Raw genomic sequence first — 20,266 nt, 5'->3', positions numbered from 1 at the left:
TTTATTTGGCTCCACCGACATGGGGTAAGCGTCCATTACTTGGTGCACTATTGCAAATAACGCCTTTCTTTGACGTCCTTTTGCCAAAATAATTGATAAAATGTAACTGCCATTTAACAGTGACGTGTTTTTTGTAATTGACTTTATTAGGGATTTATTTTAACTTTAATTACAAAACTGTAACGTGTCCGACACTGAGTGTTGAATGTTGAAGACGACTAACTATTAGAAGCAGAGACTTCATGGCTGCCCATCCTCTTTCTGCCCCTCAGCCACTGCCTCTACTAGTGTCTATAATAATTTTGCACAGCATCTCCCTTCTTGGTAACCACTGAGCAGACGGATGAAATATTTTTAGGTTTATTTTACGAAACTGGGTTGGTGAACAGACAGTATTAAGGGACGTCACCAGCTGCGTCCACTCCGTGAAAGTTATGGCAATAGCAGTTGACAAGACTAGCACAAAGTTAAAGGGGGTTCTCAAGAACTGAACTACTGATGGGTCATTAGGATAGCATACATCATCAATATCAGATCGTCGGGGGTCAGACACCTGGCATTCCTGACAGTTAGTTTTGCAGTAGCTCTGGTGTTGGAAACAGTCACCAGAACTCTTACTCTAGTTAGAAAAGGGTTACTGCAATAGTAAGCTTTGAAATGATCCCTAGAGAATGTTTGTTTTTTATTTTTCTGATCGTTGAGGGAGTTTACGTCTCTGCTTAGGGATTTATGTGTTTTGTTTAGAAGAAATTAAGACGGTTTTGTGAAGTTCATGGTTGGAGCCATCTTCAGCATTCTTTGTTGCTGGAGGTGTGCGATTTCTGTGCAAATGTGAAAACTTCCTGAATGACACTATAGGTTAATAGGAAGGTATGAGCTGACTCAAGTATGGGGTTAAAATAATCTGAAGTATTTAATACTAATTACAGTATACACTCAGAATAGCTGGTTTCTCTCTCCTTAACCCCTTAAGGACACATGACGTATGGGTACGGCATGTTTCCCGAGTCCTTAAGGACACATGACGTACCGGTACGTCATGTGTTGTTCCGATCACTGCCGCCCGGCCGGCTGTGATCGGAACAAGGTGCCTGCTCAAATCATTGAGCAGGCACCTCGGCTAAATGCGCGGGGGGGTCCCGTGACCCCCCCATGTCCGCGATCGCAACAAACCGCAGGTCAATTCAGACCTGCGGTTTGTTGCGCTTTCTGCTGTTTCTGATCGCTGCGGTCCCTGACCGCGGCGATCAGAAACTTTAGTGTGCCGAAAATATATTTTTATCACCCCCCCCTGCACCTCTGAATGATTTTAGCCCGGTGGGAGGTGCAGGGGGGGTGTTGGGGGCGGTGCGGGAGGCGGGCGGTGCGGCAGGCGGGATCGCGATCCCCCGCCCGCCTCCCATTGAATAATCGTTGGTGTAGAGTGGGTATACCAGGGTGCCAGCACATTGCTGGCACCCTGGTATAAACGGCTGACATCGGTGATGCGATGTCAGCCGTTTAACCCTTTCCATACAGCGGTCCGTACGGACCGCTGTATGGAAAAAGTTAACAGTAAGAGGGAGCTCCCTCCCTCTCCGATCGGGGGGCTGCTGTGCCTTTGCAGCCCCCCGATGGAGAGGGAGAGAGCTCCCAGACAGCCCCCCGCCAGATCCCATCCTTACCCTTCCCCGTCTGCGAAGTTCTGAGCAGACGGGGAAGGTTCCCATGGCAACAGGACGCCTCTCAGGCGTCCTGCTGTCCATGGTGCTGAACAGATCTGTGCTGAAAGCATAGATCTGTTCAGTGTAAGTAAAATACAGTACAGAACAATATATATTGTACTGTACTGTATTATACAGACATCAGACCCACTGGATCTTCAAGAACCAAGTGGATCTGGGTAAAAAAAAAGTGAAAAAAAGTGAAAAAAAGTAAAAATCCAAAAACACATTTATCACTGATTAAAAATTAAAAAAATAACATTCCCTACACATGTTTGGTATCGCCGCGTCCGTAACGACCTGATCTATAAAACGGTCATGTTACTTTACCCGAACGGTGAACGCCATAAAAATAAAAAATAAAAAACTATGATGAAATTGAAATTTTGCTCACCTTACTTCCCAAAAAAAGGTAATAAAAGTGATCAAAAAAGTCGCATGTACGCCAAAATTGTAGCAATCAAACCGTCATCTCATCCCGCAAAAAATGAGACCCTACTTAAGATAATCACCAAAAAACTGAAAAAACTATGGCTCTTAGACTATGGAGACACTAAAACATAATTTTTTTTGTTTCAAAAATGAAATCATTGTGTAAAACTTACATAAATAAAAAAAAAGTATACATATTAGGTATTGCCGCGTCCGTATCGACCGACTCTATAAAAATATCACATGACCTAACCTCTCAGGTGACCACCGTAAAAAAAAAAAAAAAAAAACTGTGTAAAAAAAGCAATTTTTTGTCATCTTACATCACAAAAAGTGTAATAGCAAGCGATCAAAAAGTCATATGCACCCCAAAATAGTGCCAATCAAACCGTCATCTCCTCCCGCAAAAAATGAGACCCTACTTAAGATAATCGCCCAAAAACTGAAAAACTATGACTCTTAGACTATGGAGACACTAAAACTTTTTTTTGTTTTAAAAATGAAATCATTGGGTAAAACTTACATAAATTAAAAAAATGTAATACATATTAGGTATCGCCGCGTCCGTGACAACCTGCTCTATGAAATTACCACATGATCTAACCTGTCAGATGAATGTTGTAAATAACAAAAAAAAAAAACGGTGCCAAAAAAGCTAATTCTTGTTACCTTGCCGCACAAAAAGTGTAATATAGAGCAACCAAAAATCATATGTACCCTAAACTAGTACCAACAATACTGCCACCCTATCCCGTAGTTTCTAAAATGGGGTCACTTTTCTGGAGTTTCTACTCTAGGGGTGCATCAGGGGGGGCTTCAAATGGGACATGGTGTCAAAAAAACAGTCCAGCAAAACCTGCCTTCCAAAAACCGTATGGCATTCCTTTCCTTCTGCGCCCTGCCGTGTGCCCGTACAGCGGTTTACGACCACATATGGGGTGTTTCTGTAAACTACAGAATCAGGGCCATAAATAATGAGTTTTGTTTGGCTGTTAACCCTTGCTTTGTAACTGGAAAAAAAATATTAAAATGGAAAATCTGCCAAAAATGTGAAATTTTGAAATTGTGTCTCTATTTTCCATTAAATCTTGTGCAACACCTAAAGGGTTAACAAAGTTTGTAAAATCAGTTTTGAATACCTTGAGGGGTGTAGTTTCTTAGATGGGGTCACTTTTATGGAGTTTCTACTCTAGGGGTGCATCAGGGGGGCTTCAAATGGGACATGGTGTCAAAAAAACAGTCGGCGCACCTTTCACTCTACGCCCCGCTGTGTGACCGTACAGTAGTTTACGGCCACATATTGGGTGTTTCTGTAAATGGCAGAGTCAGGGCAATAAAGATACAGTCATGTTTGGCTGTTAACCCTTGCTTTGTTAGTGAAAAAAATGGGTTAAAATTGAAAATTAGGCAAAAAAATGAAATTCTCAAATTTCATCTCCATTTGCCAATAACTCTTGTGCAACACCTAAAGTGTTAACGACGTATGTAAAATCAGTTTTGAATACCTTGAGGGGTGTAGTTTCTTAGATGGGGTCACTTTTAGGGAGTTTCTCCTCTAGGGGTGCATCAGGGGGCTTCAAATGGGACATGGTGTAAATAAACCAGTCCATAAAAATCAGCCTACCAAAAACCAAACAGCGCACCTTTCACTCTACGCCCCGCTGTGAGGCCGTACAGTAGTTTACGGCCACATATTGGGTGTTTCTGTAAACAGCAGAGTCAGGGCAATAAAGATACTGTCTTGTTTGGCTGTTAACCCTTGCTTTGTTAGTGGAAAAAATGGGTTAAAATGAAAAATTAGACAAAAAAATCAAATTCTCAAATTTCCTCCCCATTTGCCAATAACTCTTGTGCAACACCTAAAGGGTTAACAATGTATGCAAAATCAGTTTTGAATACCTTGAGGGGTGTAGTTTCTTAGATGGGGTCATTTTTGGGTGGTTTCTATTATGTAAGCCTCGCAAAGTGACTTCAAACCTGAACTGGTCCCTAAAAATTGAGTTTTTGTAAATTTCGGAAAAATTTCAAGATTTGCTTCTAAACTTCTAAGCCTTATAACATCCCCAAAAAATAAAATATCATTCCCAAAACAATTCAAGCATGAAGTAGACATATGGGGAATGTAAAGTCATCACAATTTTTTGGGGTATTACTATGTATTACAGAAGTAGAGAAACTGAAACTTTGAAATTTGCAAATTTTTCCAAATTTTTGGTAAATTAGGTATTTTTTTGTGCAAAAAAAATAATTTTTTTGACTTCATTTTACCAGTGTCATGAAGTACAATATGTGACGAAAAAACAATCTCAGAATGGCCTGGATAAGTCAAAGCGTTTTAAAGTTATTAGCACTTAAAGTGACACTGGTCAGATTTCCAAAAAATGGCCTGGTCCTTAAGGTGAAAATGAGCCCGGTCCTTAAGGGGTTAAGTGTCCACACTTCAGCTTCTATCTTGACAGCAGCACCGGTCCACTCAGATGGTGTCCACATAGCAGCAAAACTGCACGTTTCCCCAAGGACAATGCTTGTACAACCCACATCAGCTCATAGCTCTCCAGGCGATGAGGATGGCACATGCTGCTACCGATGAGGGCTTCTGTTTCTCCCTTTTCTGACAGAACAGTTGAAGTCAAGAGTAAACACAGTGCTCTCATTACTTGGGACCACCTCTCGCAAAACAAATGGAACTAGAGGGTGTCAGCATTGGGTAGACAAGTAACAAAGCCGCCTGCTGAAGGTTTTTATAGTCGTACGTAAAAACCCCAGTATCGGATTTTTTATTTTTTTTTGTAGCCTTTGCAATCGCCGTTTTTTTTTTTTTTTTTTTTTTTACTTTTCGCTCATGTTTTATGAAACATTCAATGTATTTAGGTATTTTCCCTTCACCCATGGTAGCACCATAGAGAGATGGATCTGCCCCAACAACTGGACAGGAAGCCCCAGAGCAATCAGAGGGAACACCCACTTCCTCCCTTAGTGTGGTCAGAGCCTGGTTGTCAGTGTGGTTTCCTATCCTCTGGACAGAGGAGCCTGGAGCATGCAGCCTCCTCGGCTGTGAAGCAAGGAACACCTTATGAACATAGGTTATACAGCGATTATTTGTGTTGTGTGGTTGCTATGGATCTGTCTGGTGCCTTTAGCATGATTGATAGGTTTGAATATTTGTCGGGCTTCAGGGCCTGGTTGGCGGCCTCCTTGGCTTCAGGGCCTGGTTGGCGGCCTCCCTGGCTTCAGGGCCTGGTTGGCGGCCTCCTTGGCTTCAGGGCCTGGTTGGCGGGTTAGCTGAACATTTTTGTATCTATGCCGGCTTGTTTAACGCCTGGTTGGCGGCCCACCTGTGCATCTATGCTTGCTTCCCCCCCCATAACAGTGTCATTCACAGTGCCATCCACAGATTCCCCCGCTCCATCCACAGGTCCCCCATCACAGTGCACCATCCACAGGTTCCCCCCCATCACAGTGCGCCATCCACAGGTCCCCCCCATCACAGTGCGCCATCCACAGGTCCCCCCCATCACAGTGCGCCATCCACAGGTCCCCCCCATCACAGTGCGCCATCCACAGGTCCCCCCCATCACAGTGCGCCATCCACAGGTCCCCCCCCATCACAGTGCGCCATCCACAGGTCCCCCCCCATCACAGTGCGCCATCCACAGGTCCCCCCCATCACAGTGCGCCATCCACAGGTCCCCCCCATCACAGTGCGCCATCCACAGGTCCCCCCCCCATCACAGTGCGCCATCCACAGGTCCCCCCCCCCATCACAGTGCGCCATCCACAGGTCCCCCCCCCATCACAGTGCGCCATCCACAGGTCCCCCCCCCATCACAGTGCGCCATCCACAGGTCCCCCCCCCATCACAGTGCGCCATCCACAGGTCCCCCCCCCATCACAGTGCGCCATCCACAGGTCCCCCCCATCACAGTGCGCCATCCACAGGTCCCCCCATCACAGTGCGCCATCCACAGGTAATAGACCTCTAAATTGCCTTTAAAATATTGCATCGCATATAGTTATCGCAATTTTTAGGGCCCTAATCGCAATGGCACAAAATTCCCATATCATGCAGCCCTAGTCTGGATGACCTACAGGCGGTATGGCTCACCAGCAAAACCCTATAAATACTTGCCGCCGATCTAGAACTTCCCAGGGAGGGTCCGCGGTTGTCTGCTGGGGTCCTTCGTGCTGTAGTTTCCGGCGGTGGGAACCCTAGGAGGTCTGAAGGGTCCAGGGGCTCTTTGGACCTCTTGCAGCAGATCCGTGAGCTCCTCCAGATAAGGGATTGATGCCACGGTAGGGTTCCATCATGAATGCCAGATTGCGAGAAAATTTTGAGATTTTGGCATCTGAAGTTCTTCTGGTCCTCCAATGGATCTTGGATCGCTGGGTAAGTTTCCTACTACACGTTACCTGAAGATTCAACAGTGCAGGTGGTGTGCCTTGGAAGGGCATCTCCTGGGCAACTTTTGGTGAGGCAGGAAAAAATATCTGTCTCAGAATATAATCTGCACCAAAGGAATCGGTGTTCAGCAATCATCTTCAGTTTGATCGTTCTGCGTCAAATACTTCTCTAAGATGTTTTGTTTAATCTGTTATGATTTATAACACTTGATGAGAAACCCATATAAGATTTCTGTTATAAGATTATCCTGGGTTTAACGTATAATGTTGAAATTCCTAGGTTAGGATGTTTATTGTTCCCTTTTTTTTTTTTTTTTTTTTTTTTTTGGGACCTCTTGTTAGCCTTTGGGATCTTCATAGCTTAAGATTACTTCTCAAGCACGTCCATTCCGAGGGGTGTTTTTTATCTCTGATATTCGATCTCTCTATGGTGCTGTCATGGGTGAAGAGAAAAATCATAATTGCACTTACCGGTAACTGGATTTTCCAGAACCCATGACAGCACCCCCCTAATTCCCTCCCTGGTGCTTATGGTTCATGAGAATTGTTTGAGTCTTTCAAGTGAAATGGAAGAATGAGGTTATAGGAATTCTATTTTGTACGGCTCCTACTGATCTACTCTGGAATCAACACTGAAGGAGGAAGTGGGTGTTCCCTTTTTGATTTTGCTCTGGGGCTTCCTGTCCAGTTGTGGGGGTGGATCCATCTCTCTATGGTGCTGTCATGGGTTCTGGAAAATCCAATTACCAGTAAGTGTAATTATCATTTTTGTTAACAGACCTGCACTGCCGCTGGACGGGTTACAGGAAAGCAGATGCTTTGAGCCAATATTTTCTCATATTCCAGAATTTCAGATTGCACATGTGATTAAGGTAAAGAAAACACATTCTGTGCACAGAACCAAAAATCTTCTTTTTTTTATTTTTATGCCAGTAGCCTGCATACCTTAAGAATTCAGAGAGAAATGCAAGGCACCACGATATGGCACAGACCAGGGATCAGCAACCTTCAGCACTCCAGCTGCTTTGAAACTACAATTCCCAGCATGCAAACTTACATAGCTGTTTTTGTAATTCCCAAAGAAGTAAAAGAAGGATTCTGGGAGTTGTAGTTTCAGAACAGCTGGAGTGCCAGAGGTTGCTGATCCCTTGGATAGACACTAAGGCCTCGTGCACACGGCCGTTCCGTGCATTGGAGACTGCAATTTGCGGTCCCCAATGCACGGGCAACATCTGCGCGGCGGCCGGGATGGATCGAGACCCATTCAACTTGATCCGTCCGCACCGTAAAAAAAAATAGAACATGTAGTGGTTCCGTGCCTCCGTTCCCATAGTAATTTGCATTTGTGCTGGATCAGCTTGATGCGAACATGGTCTAGCAAACAGATGAATTTTCATTTGAACAACAAATTTTTCCCTGTAAAATCTGCTGGTCTCTGGGTTTGTGATGAACTTCAGCTGCTATCTGAAAAGTGGTTACATTTGAGAAACACCCCCCTTTTTAAATGGAGCCTGTCAGCATTTTTGACCCTGACTGATAACTGGTGGCACTAGGTAGGGGCTATGGTGAGCTGGGTAAACATACCTTTTAAAGGGGTTGTCCAAGTTATTTTCCTGAGGATAGGTCATCAATAAATATAACTTTGGCAACCCCTTTAATGGTGGTTTTATTAGCAGGTGGATTTAGAAAAATAACTTTTGTTCCTGCAGGTGCTCTCCTGGAAGTCCCCCGAAGGTGATCCTTCACTGTGCTCTCTGCAGTGAGCTCCCCTCTCCGAGACCGAATCCAACTGGGAAGGGTTGTGAAGCCACTCGCTGCAGAGAGCATTTCTTGGTGAGAGACCACCTTTGTGGTACTTCAGGGAGCGTCGCCTGGTGGAATAAAAGTGCATTTTCTCAGTTCGGCTTTTAATGAAAGGTGTGTTAACCCAGCTCACCCCAGCCCCTGCCCAGCACAGTCGAGCTGGTCAAAGCTGCTGCTCCCTTAATTGATAGAATGTTTGTATGCCAAAAAAACAATTGCTGCTACGTAAATGTCCATATCTGTCTGCTTGTTTTGGCATAAAAAAAACTCTTCCAACAGTGAATGTAGCGGTAATACAAGTTTCCAGAATTTGGGGATTATTTTTTATTTATTTTTTTTATTTGATCATACAGCTCTTAAAATGAATGTTTAAACAGAGAAATAATCAAGTGGAATATCTCAACAAACTCTAGCGAAATGCTAGAAGAGACAAGTGGAAATGTATCTAATGTCTGTGCTCTTCCAGTTTTTAGGGTTTTGCTCGGCAATCTGCAGTGAGAGCTTCTGTGACCTGGAAATCCTTGCACTTATAGTTTTGCTCTTAAAACTGCACTTAGAAAAGGACTTAAAGGACTTTCCCACAATGGACTTGCACTGCCTTATTGAAACCCTGCTTCAAAATATCAAGTCCTGGGACAAAGTGGTAAGTGATGCTGAAGGATAAGATGTTTGAATCATGAAAATTCTATTATTTTAAACATATATTTTCTTTATTATAAGATGCCGGAAATGTTTTACGCAATAAGTGAACTTTCCAGTCACCATCATAACTGCATCAAGCTGTTGCAGCTCATTCCGACTACAGAGAATCGTGGAAGGTAATTTCAGTACCTTGTATACCACCTGCAGCTGATATGTATGTTATCTTAGTATTCTATTGAGTTGTAGTATAATTTATTGCTGATTCAGCGTTCTATTCCGTTTTTTTTCCTCCTCCTCCCCCCCCTCCTTCCTTTTATAGACAGTTGCGAAAACACCTCAGCCTAATTTACTTGTGTAATATTCTGGAAGGGAACTGCACAGGTGTTCCACTAGACTATGATTCTCAGGTAACTTTCCACACTTCTGTTTTTGTCTTGGCCCACACTGTTAGGACATCTACAATCCTCTGCCAGTTATTCCATGTAGACCACAGTATTCTTCCTACCAAAGAACTACTAAACTCAACAGAACACAGATTAGCTGCAGAGTGAACAGGGAGCCTAAGGACTACTTTACACTTCAGTGATTTCCATCAGTGATCGTGAGCCAAAACCAGAACCGAATCCTACACATAGATGAGGTATAATGGAAAGATTTGCACCTCTTCTATGTTTTTGACCAGCACCTAGTTTTGGCGCACAATCACTGATGGAAAACATTGCCTAAGGCCTCATGCACACGACCATTGTGTGCACCCGTGGCCGTTGTGCCGTTTTCCGTTTTTTTTCGCGGACCCATTGACTTTCAATGGGTCCGTGGAAAAATCGGAAAATGCACCGTTTTGCAGCCGCATCCGTGATCCGTGTTTCCTGGCCGTGAAAAAAATATGACCTGTCCTATTTTTTTCACGGCCAACGGTTCACGGACCCATTCAAGTCAATGGGTCCGTGAAAGAACACGGATGCACACAAGATTGGCATCCGTGTCCGTGGCCGTGGGTTAGTTTTTATACAGACGGATCCGAAGATCCGTCTGCCTAAAAGCTTTTTCAAAGCTGAGTTTTCACCTGAAGGGGTTAGTTGTGCTGATCACGGCCCCCTGTAAGAGATCAGGGCTGCCAGGCAGCAGGGGGCAGACCCCCCCCCTCCCCAGTTTGAATTTTATTGGTGGCCAGTGCGGCCCCCTCTATTGTAATAATAGGTTGGTGGCCAGTGCGCCCCCCCCCCCCCCCCCCTCCCTCTATTGTAATAATTCGTTGGTGGCACAGTGTGCGCCCCCCCCCCTCCCCCCCTCCCTCTATTGTAATAATTCGTTGGTGGCACAGTGTGCGCCCCCCATCGGCCCCCCCCCCCCCCCCCCCCCCCCTCTATAGCATTAACAACATTGGTGGCCAGTGTGCGGCCTCCCATCTCCCGCCCCCCCCCCCCCCTTCCCCCCATCATTGGTGGCAGCGGAGTTCCGATCAGAGTCCCAGTTTAATCGCTGGGGCTCCGATCGGTAACCATGGCAACCAGGACGCTACTACAGTCCTGGTTGTCCATGGTTACTTAACAATAGTACAATAGTAGAAGATTCATACTTACCGGCTGCTGCGATGTTCGTGTCCGGCCGGGAGCTCCACCTACTGGTAAGTGACAGGTCTGTGCGGCGCATTGCTAAATGAACTGTCACTTACTAGTAGGAGGAGCTCCCGACCGGACACAGACATCGCAGCTCCCAGGTAAGTATGAATCTTTTACTATTGTACTATTGCTAGTAACCCGCTGCCACCAATGATCGGGGGGGGGGGAGAGTTGGGAGGCCGCACACTGGCCACCAATGTTGTTAATGCTATAGAGGGAGGGGGGGCCGATGGGGGGCGCACACTGTGCCAACGATTTATTACAATAGAGGGAGGAAGGGGGGGGGCGCACACTGTGCCACCAACGATTTATTACAATGGAGGAAGGGGGGGGGGGGGCGCACACTGGCCACCAACGATTTATTACAATAGGGGGGGGGGGTGCACACTGTGCCACCAACAAATTATTACAATAGAGGGAGAAAGGGGGGGGAGCCGCACTGGCCACCAATGATATTCAAACTGGGAAGGGGGGGGGGGGGGGGGGTCTGCCCCCTGCTGCCTGGCAGCCCTGATCTCTTACAGGGGGATATGATAGTACAATTAACCCCTTCAGGTGCGGCACCTGAGGGGTTAATTGTGCTGATCACGGCCCCCTGTAAGAGATCGGATGCTGCTAGGCAGCAGGGGGCAGTCATGTACACAGTTTGTAGTATATTCTAACTAGAAGCGTCCCCATCACCATGGGAACGCCTCTGTGTTAGAATATACTGTCGGAAATGAGGTTTCACGATCTAACTCATATCCGACAGTATATTCTAACATAGAGGCGTTCCCATGGTGATGGGGACGCTTAAAGTTAAAATATACCATCGGATTGGAGAAAACTCCGATCCGATGGTATAAAAGGGACTCCAGACTTTACATTGAAAGTCAATGGGGACGGATCCGTTTGAAATGGCACCATATTGTGTCACTGTCAAACGGATCCGTCCCCGTTGACTTGCATTGTAATTCAGGACGGATCCGTTTGGCTCCGCACGGCCAGGCGGACACCAAAACGACTTTTTTTTCATGTCCGTGGATCCTCCAAAAATCAAGGAAGACCCACGGACGAAAAAACGGACACGGATCACGGACCTACGGACCCCGTTTTTGCGGACCGTGAAAAAAAACGTTCGTGTGCATGAGGCCTAAATCACTGAAGTGTGAACTGGGACTAATGGTGAATTTACACACTGCATATTTGCAGTGGACTTTCAGTGCAGATTCTGCACTGAAAATCCCCAGCAATTTACAATACAAAGCATATGGTTGTATATGGATTTTGCGCTAGTTTGGATCTTTTTGTTGACTTTAAGGTGTTGTCTCGCTTCAGCAAATGGCATTTATCTTGTAGACAGTTAATGCACTTACTAATATATTGTTTGTCCATATTGCCTCCTTTGCTGGCTTGATTAACTTTTCTATCACATTATGCACTGCTCGTTTCCAGCAGCGGTGGTCATGCTTTGCACACTGTAGTAAAAGACACTGACTTCTCTAGCGGCTGGGATATAGTGTGCAAGCACGACCACCACTGCTGGATTGCAGGATGGTCATAACCCCTGGATAGGAGTAATGTATAATGCGATAGAAAAATGGATCCAGCCAACAAAGGCGACAATATGGACAATCACAAGACATTAGTAAGTGCCTTGTATTAACTTTCTCTACATAATAATAAATGCCATTTGCTGATGTGACACAAGCCATAGGAACACTGCCTGTAATGCAGCATGGTTCTTAAGCTGCTCTGTACATGACATTTTAATAGGCCATCACATGAAAATTTAAAGAGGACTTTACACTGTTTAGGAGATGTGATATTGCAATTTTTTTTTTCTAAAGATACACTGCTCTATTGGGATTTTTTTTTAAATGGCTGTGACAGCTGTATGACAGCAATGGAGCAGCGTGTCTGTAAAATAGCGATATCCCATCTCCTAAACATGCCCTACAGTGCGAGGTATTAATATTGTAATCTCAGAACCGGTGAAAGGTCCTCTTTTAATACAAATGCACTTTTGCAGACAATTTTAGCCACGGTTGACAAAATGTGCTAAGCACTGAATTCAGCCAGTTATTTGCCATTTTCCTTAGGCCCAGTGGCCCAAATTTACTAATGTATTTGCACATAAAATCTGTCTAATAAAAAAAAAAAAGTGCATTTGAAGCAGCTCAGGTTTCTACACTTTTCTGACTTGCTTTACTGCATTTATCATCCAGCCTGAGCCCCTGTGATAAATCTGGTGCAGGTCTAGACAGCCGGTCTAAGCTTACACCTTCTACATGATTAGTAAATCGGGGCCAGTGTGGTTTTTTTTATTAAATTTTTTCCCTCTTCTAAACGGACTCCCTGACTTGCCAGTTTACACTGCTGTGGTGCTAGTGGGTTTGCTCGTAAACAGTCCCACAGATGATGTATTTCGGACATTAATTCTCTCATGTTTTGGCCAGCTTAGTTGAAACTCCATTCCAGTTATCTCATTTAACCTATTGTACAATTTGTTTACTTACAAGATGCTCCTTTTAAGTCGTTTAATGTCTCAAATGAGGCCATCTTCGTTGGTGAAGAAAATGCAAAAACTTCCTGAAAATGAGTCCAAGACTACGCTTGATTTGGATCAAGAGGTAAATAGACTGTGAAGATCAAAAGTATCATCTTATTTAACAGTGCACTTGGCTTTTGCCAAATGTTTTATAGTTTTTTTTGTTTTTACTTTTCACAATTTTTAGGCTCTTATTTAATACAGTCCTTGTACTGAAAAAAAGTGACTTTAGAGTTTGGAGGTTTTTTGTTTTTTATTATTAAATGTTCTTTTTCCCCCAGGCATACTATCTGACTTTCAGCCTTTTACATCTTGTAAATGATGCCAGTAGCTCAGATATGCCACCTTCCAAACAGAGAGTAAGTAAAATACTGCATGTGTTGCTCATGATGTTGATGATGATTATTGGTGTGTAGGTCATACTTTTTTTTGTTAAATATTTTTTTCTGTGCAGAAATATCTGCAAAAACTATGCATTGAACTGGAGAAGTACATAAAAAGCGACATCCGGGAGAATGCAAGATATTTCTACCGCACAAAGGTACAGTGGTTTTCCATCTGAATTAACATTTATTGTCTTTGTAGAATTAGGGTTGTAATGTTTTATGCCTGTAGACATTCAGGAACTTGCATGTTTCATATGGAAATGATTTAAAAAACACTAAAGCTAGCAATGACAGAAGTATACAGGAATAATTAGAGATGAGCGAATTTCATGTTAAGAAATTAGTTTGCACTTCGTTTGGTGGTAAAAGCAGAATTGTGTTATGGATTCCGTTACCACGGACCAGAACGCAACTCTGACTGAATGCATAACAGAATGCCTTTAGAGGCTTTCTGTCATAATAGAAGTCTATGGGCTGCAAAACGGATCCGTCCCGTTTCCATTATGCAGGAGAGGACTCAGGATCAGAAGAGGACTCCCCTTCATAACGGAAACGGGATGGATCCGTTATGCAGCCCATAGACTTCTGTTATGATGGAATGAATACCGGAATACCTCTAAAGGCATTCCGTTATGCGTTCCGTCATAGAATTGCGTTATGGTCCGTGGAAACGTAATCCGTAACGCAATTATGCTTCCACTACCAAACGAAGCGTGAACGAATTTCAAAATAGAAATTCGCTCATCTCTAGAAATAATCTTCCCCCCAGCAGCTTGTCAGCCTTTCTGCATGTTCCTGAAAGACTTCATTTTCTGCCAGTCTGTTCCATTTTTGGCTTGTGATGGGACTAAGAATCTTTATGTCCTGCTGCAGACGGGGCAATGGCGGAGGCTTCCGCTGCAGCAAGATGTCCTACAGCCGGGCAGTGACGAGGAGGAGGGGAGGACAATGCTGAATTTCAGGGGCACATAGAATATTTCTTTATGTATTTCTCAGTTTTAACCCTTTAATCAGACCTTTGGCCTTACTGTGGGGGGGGGTTTTCGGCATCGCCTTGAGCTCTAACTTTTTTTGTTTTTCCATCTATGTGGGCATATGAGGGCTTGATTTTTTGCCAGACAAGTTTGGTGCCATTTTGGGGTACACACAACTTACTGATTAACTTTTATTAACTCTTAACCATTTAATAGTCCCATAAGGGGACTATAACAGGCGATAATTTTTTTTTTTTTATCACTGCTAAAATACAATGCATTATTCCTGTAGTGCTGCATTTTAATGTCAGTGCTATACTGACATTGACCAGCAGGCTGTGCCATAGGGAAGCCTATTCTGCCTATTGCAGCCTATTGGGAAACGCTGGAGGCCTGCAATGACATCAGCACCCTGCAATTTCATTTGTGGGGAGACTGAGGGAGTCCGCTCCTTCTGTATCCACTTACATGCTGCGAGCGCCATTGCCTGCAGCATGTAAGGGATTAAACAGCCCAAATTGGCGCTTTTGCTGGCCCTGGCTGTTAGAGCAGGAGTGTGGCTCATGTGAGAGATGAGCCCCTGCCCTCTGCTGCACAGGAGACCCATGCAGCGCTTAAACTATGCTGCCATGAAAATGCGGCAGGCCAGCCTAAGGCTCCTTAGTGACCGCTGTAAAAAGGTATATTGGTGGTCACTAAGGGGTTAATTGAAATAGTAGACAAAATAAGGACCAATAAAAAGGGGAGATTTATGACTGCTTTCACATCTCTGCGTGTGGTCAGTGTGACGGCCGCGTTTCTGCTCCTTCTGATGTGAACTCCCTGCATCATAGTGACCTACTGTCCTGTATTCACAGCATCATTTGAGTAGATGAGGAGCGGTCATTCATGACTACACAGTTGTGTGAAAGGGAAGAAGTGCTGGGATACTTTATCTTATTGAGCATTTTTCATGTTTAGCGTTCATTTACGTATAGTGTGTGTGTTTTTTTGTTTTTTTTTGTGTTCCTCAAAACATTGTCAGTACTTATTTATTCATTTACTTGTAGGTGAAGGATTTAGTTGCCAGACTACATGGTAGATGGCAGGAGCTGCTGCTTTATTCTCAGCCAAATCAGGTAAACTAGCCATTTTTCATATTACTGTCCCACCACCTGACAAATGATTAACCCTTTACAAGGGATGGCTAATCTTCAGGATAGGCCATCTGGTTCTGATCAGCCATTCTGCAGTAGTTCCTGTGCTGGGATTACACATCTCCGTCTGTTGCGTAGTGGACGGAGCTGGTTACAGCAGCCCTGCTCTCAGTAACTTCAGTGGGGTCAGCGCAGCAGTAACCAGCTCCATCCAGTGCACAGAGCTTTGTAGCTCCTCCACCAGAGCTACTGCTGGTTAGCAGGTGTGGAGGGTGGCAGACCCCTGCTGATCAGATAGTGATGGCCTGTCCTGAGGATAGGACGTCACTTTTAAAGGAATGGACAACCCCTTTAGTTGTTCTTGTCTTGTTAGGGATCCCCTGTTACAAGCCGTAGTAATACCTTTACAGTATGTGGTTTATATATTGAGGTAGAGGTGTGTCTTAGTAAATGTACATCATTAAGTCAGTGCTTGTGTAAGTTCTCACTTTAATTTCCAGTATAGGTCATATCTGTGTGCACTGTACTTATCATTGTTTCCACTTTTATTTTTTAATTCAGGGAAAGCTTCGTGATTACTGGGAGCCTGTGGGTGATGGCTCAAGCCCCCAAAGCTCACAAGAAAATGCTGACTGTGCTCTTCAGGACTTTCCTTATGATGACAATTAGTGTCCACCCTCTCGCAAACAATTTTTACGGTCTTCTTTTCTGTATAGAAAATATACAAAATATGCCATTTTCTGCCTAAGCTGCTGTTTCTTAGAAAAAAACTGTTCAGTACTATTGGATAAAGTTCAAAGCTTGTTCAGGTTAAAGGGGTTCTAATACTGCCCATAATATTGCTGACCTGTTGTCGGGATAGGTCATCAATATTTGATTGGTGGGGTTCCGACACCCCCGCCGATCAGCTGTTTGAAGAGGAGGCGGCGCTCCATGTGAGCACCGCTTCCTCTTTATCACACCGTACTTCGCCTCGGAAGTGCAGTGTAATACAAGCACCCGCTCCATTCAAGTGAATGGAACGGGTGCCTGTAGGTACACTACGCCACCGCTACACTGAGACTAGACGGTGTGAAGACCAGGACGGAGCGCACGCATGGACTCCCACCAATCATATATTGATGACCTAACCTGAGGATAGGTCATCAATATTATAGACTGGATCACCCCTTTAAGATTCCACATAATGGTAAATATGTGATTCACTGAAGAATGTAAGTAAAATAATGACATTTTGTTATAATGTTATAGCATGGGTTAAAAGTGTAATATTACTGAACACTTCCCAATATTTGTTAAAGCTGCGCCAGAACAAATAGAATATGAAAGCGGTTGTGTCAACTAGGATATGCCACCAGTATCTGACAGCCATCTCTAAAATGGAGCCTGCAAAGTGAAGGCAAGCGGGCCGCGCTTGTGTGGCCACCCTCCATTCATTTCTATAGGAGTGCCGAAAATAGCCGCGCGGTGCGCTCTGCTATTTTCGGAATTCCCATAGAAATTAATGGAACGCACACCGCACAAGCTCGCCCACAGCTCCATTCACTTCTATGGGACTGACTGGAATAGCCGAGCCAGTGCTCGATTATTTTCGACAGACCCTTTGAAAGTGATGGAGGGTGGCCGTACATGTGCAGTCCTCTCTCCTTCACATTGTGGGCTCTGTTCTAGAGATAGGTGCAGGTCAGACATTGGTGGCGATATGCTGCCAATGTTGGAGATGATGCAACCTCTTCCGTACAAGGGGCATTGACTTGCACTTTAAATATTACAGCCTATACTGTAGGCAGAACTGCATTTTTTTGTTTTGTTATATGTTTTGTTTTTTGTAAGAAAAATTTTGTTGTTTAACTGTACAAAAGTGGCTTTTCACTTATAGCTGACAAGATATCCGCACACTTATATTCTAACACCCAATCTCTGGTATCTTCTCCAAAGGTCAGCAGCATAGATATGAACATTCACAGAGTTGGTACCCATCGGAGTGTCATAATTTTAGCGGGAGAGCTTTCATTTATACAGTGATATACTGTAGATATTAGCTATGTAGGATAAAGCTGGCCATACACATTAGAACTATTTCTGCCAAATCTGCCAATTTCAATGGGTTCAGTTGAACATCTAACGTGTATGGGGCCCCCCGATTCTCTGACAGCAGATTTGTCAAAGGGAGATGAGGATTGGGCAACGACTATTTTAACGCACCCAATGCTTTTGTTCTTCTCATTTATTACATACAGTAGGCATGCGAGGATCAGAATAGATAGCTGTCAATCAAATGAGCGTTATCTCGCATGGCCAGCTTTAGACTGGATGAGTTCCTGTTTTATCTGTCATCCAAATGTCTGGTTTTAGGGAGTTGATATTAACCTGTCACTATGACTGACCTATACAATAGGGTCATTGGTATGATATTTTAGAAATGAAGGACTTCCTAGTTCTGTGGCGTTCACAGGGCATCTAGCATTGGCTGAGAAGGGTGGTGTGATACTGTCTATGATGCAATTATTTTCTTTGAACACATTCTCACCTGCAAAGCAGAAAAACAAAGTTAGTGCTTCATAGTCAGGATCAGCTTTGACATGAAAAAATTGTATAGAACACTGCATAGTGTGCTGTACGAGGAGGCCCAGCTACCACAACATTCGTCACCGATGTACTGGACGGCTGGGTCATCTACGGCTGCTGCTCCCACAACATAGTCCTGGGAAGCAGTTCTTAAAGCACTTTTTTTACACTGTGCTTTCAACCAACGTGTCCTGCTCAGACTAACCTCTTTGTTAGGTTCAGCTCAACAGAGATTGCAAAAAAAAAGAAAAGACTATGTCCATTGACTGTAATTTTCATAGTGTTTAAGCCGATGACGTGCCTGAGCACGAGGCACACTTTTATTCAAGAAAGGACGTGACTATAAGTTAACCTTTTTAATAATAACCTGTCATGTTGTACATACAGTCTGTGGGCAGCATGTTATAGAGCAGGAGGAGCTGAGCAGATTGATTTGTGGAAAAAGGTTCACACAGGTTCTCCATTAGATTGCTAGAACATTACTACTTTAGAGTCATAGACAACACCCAGCACTGAGAGATCATGTAACACACTCCGCTGAGCCAGGTAGTGTTTTCAGCCTTGCTGTTTTGAACTTTATTGGCTTTCCTTACATGTCTGTCTTTAGTAAAAACGTGTATTCCCCATAGAAAAACACTTCTGGAGCAGTTTTTCTGCAGATTGCCATTCCAGGTTTAAGGGCTCATGCGCACGAACGTATTTTCTTTGTGTCCATTCCAGTTTTGTTTTCTTTTTTTTTTGCGGACTGTATGCGGAACCATTCACTTCAATTTGTCCGCAAAGAAAAAAAGGAAGTTACTCCGTGTGCATTCTGTTTCCGTTCCGCAAAAAAATAGAACATGTCCTATTATTTACAAAGAGTAGTAAGCAGGTGGCTCACTCTGATTTAACACGACAGGTGCACAAGTTCAAAGAAACACCCCCTGGTTCTGATTAATACAAATATAGGTTGGATAGAACCGACACTCATGTCCTATTATTGTCTGCATTACGGACAAGGATAGTACTGTTCTATGAGGGGCCAGCTGTTCCGTTCCACAAAATACGGAATGCACACGGATGTCATCCGTGTTTTTTGCGGACCACAAAATACATACGGTTGTGTGCATGAGCCCTAATTGTGATAAATAAATTGACAGCCTGTTACCATTCCACTTGTCCACACCCTGATGACCCACACACAATGCCAACACCAAGTTTGCAGCATCAGACATTTTTAGGAGCACGCCCTAGGGCAGGGGTCACCAGCCTCCGGCACTCTAGGTGTTGTGAAACTACATCTCCCATCACGCACACTTGCTTTACTTTTCTCTGAAAGGAGCATGCTGGGGGATGTAGTTTCACAACAGCTGTAGTGCAGAAGGTTGTTGATTTGTGCCCTACGGGAATAGAAGCTTCCACCTGTCAATGTATTTAATACATTTCCAGGAGGAACAACAGGGGAACTACACAAGGCAAAGTTCCAATAGAAGATACAATACATACAAGTGAAAAAAACAGGCATGTCACCATAAAAGTCCACTTTTAATAGGTCTGTCATAGTGACGCCTTCTCTTCAGGGTCAAAACCTAAAAATACACAACCTCAATAAGCTTGCAAATTAAACTCTTTCGCACACGTTCATGTTAATATGCTATTTCAACTTTTGTGTTTTTGTTTTTTATATATCTGGAAAAAAAATGTTTTGTTAAAGTTGCACTTTAATTATACCTCATTTTTATGTTGGTTATTTATAAAACTAAAATTGAAGCACGTCCTTTGTATTTGTTTTTGTCCTTTACAAATGAAAACCACTTGTATGCAGGTGAGGATATACAGCATATATCTATTGTAATATAACCTCAAAGCGGCTAGTCCTGTCCAGTAACAGTTTCCCAGGGCAGCAAATGGTTAAAAAAAGAAAACCTCACTGATTATCCCACCACCACCACTTCCATTGCAACAGTGCTGACATCCCCAATTGCCATTCACTCGCTGCTTTTGTCTCGACATGGCAGGAAGAGGCTGGGAATGCTATTGAGATAGATCATCACTGCAGCCAGTGATTGGCTGAGCAGCATTCACAGCCA

At 43.9% G+C, this 20,266-nt stretch overlaps 1 protein-coding gene and 1 long non-coding RNA gene across 3 annotated transcripts in view; one reads left to right on the top strand and one right to left on the bottom strand.

Annotated features, from left to right (window-relative positions):
- LOC121003860 overlaps positions 1–11,609 on the bottom strand; it is a 17,596-nt gene extending 5,987 nt beyond the window's left edge. Inside the window, exon 1 of the long non-coding RNA XR_005779614.1 lies at positions 11,599–11,609. This is a non-coding gene — a long non-coding RNA (uncharacterized LOC121003860). The remainder of the gene's footprint in view (positions 1–11,598) is intronic.
- The window catches only part of SLF2 (SMC5-SMC6 complex localization factor 2), a 67,580-nt gene extending 47,629 nt beyond the window's left edge, over positions 1–19,951 (top strand). For both annotated transcript variants that reach the window (XM_040435788.1, XM_040435787.1), the window contains exons 10-19: positions 1–24; positions 7,315–7,408; positions 8,806–8,982; positions 9,060–9,157; positions 9,301–9,388; positions 13,105–13,215; positions 13,415–13,492; positions 13,588–13,674; positions 15,543–15,611; positions 16,191–19,951. The exon at positions 1–24 is cut by the window's left edge and continues 112 nt beyond it. In XM_040435788.1, the coding sequence (XP_040291722.1) occupies positions 1–24; positions 7,315–7,408; positions 8,806–8,982; positions 9,060–9,157; positions 9,301–9,388; positions 13,105–13,215; positions 13,415–13,492; positions 13,588–13,674; positions 15,543–15,611; positions 16,191–16,298 (934 nt within the window). In that variant the 3' untranslated portion in view covers positions 16,299–19,951. The remainder of the gene's footprint in view (positions 25–7,314; positions 7,409–8,805; positions 8,983–9,059; positions 9,158–9,300; positions 9,389–13,104; positions 13,216–13,414; positions 13,493–13,587; positions 13,675–15,542; positions 15,612–16,190) is intronic.
- Positions 19,952–20,266: the final 315 nt, after the last annotated feature.

The sequence above is a fragment of the Bufo bufo genome, chromosome 6, assembly GCF_905171765.1.
Source record: "Bufo bufo chromosome 6, aBufBuf1.1, whole genome shotgun sequence".
Lineage (NCBI taxonomy): Eukaryota > Metazoa > Chordata > Amphibia > Anura > Bufonidae > Bufo > Bufo bufo.
Note: the sequence above shows the minus strand (reverse complement) of the source record. Positions and strands in the feature narration are given on the sequence as shown.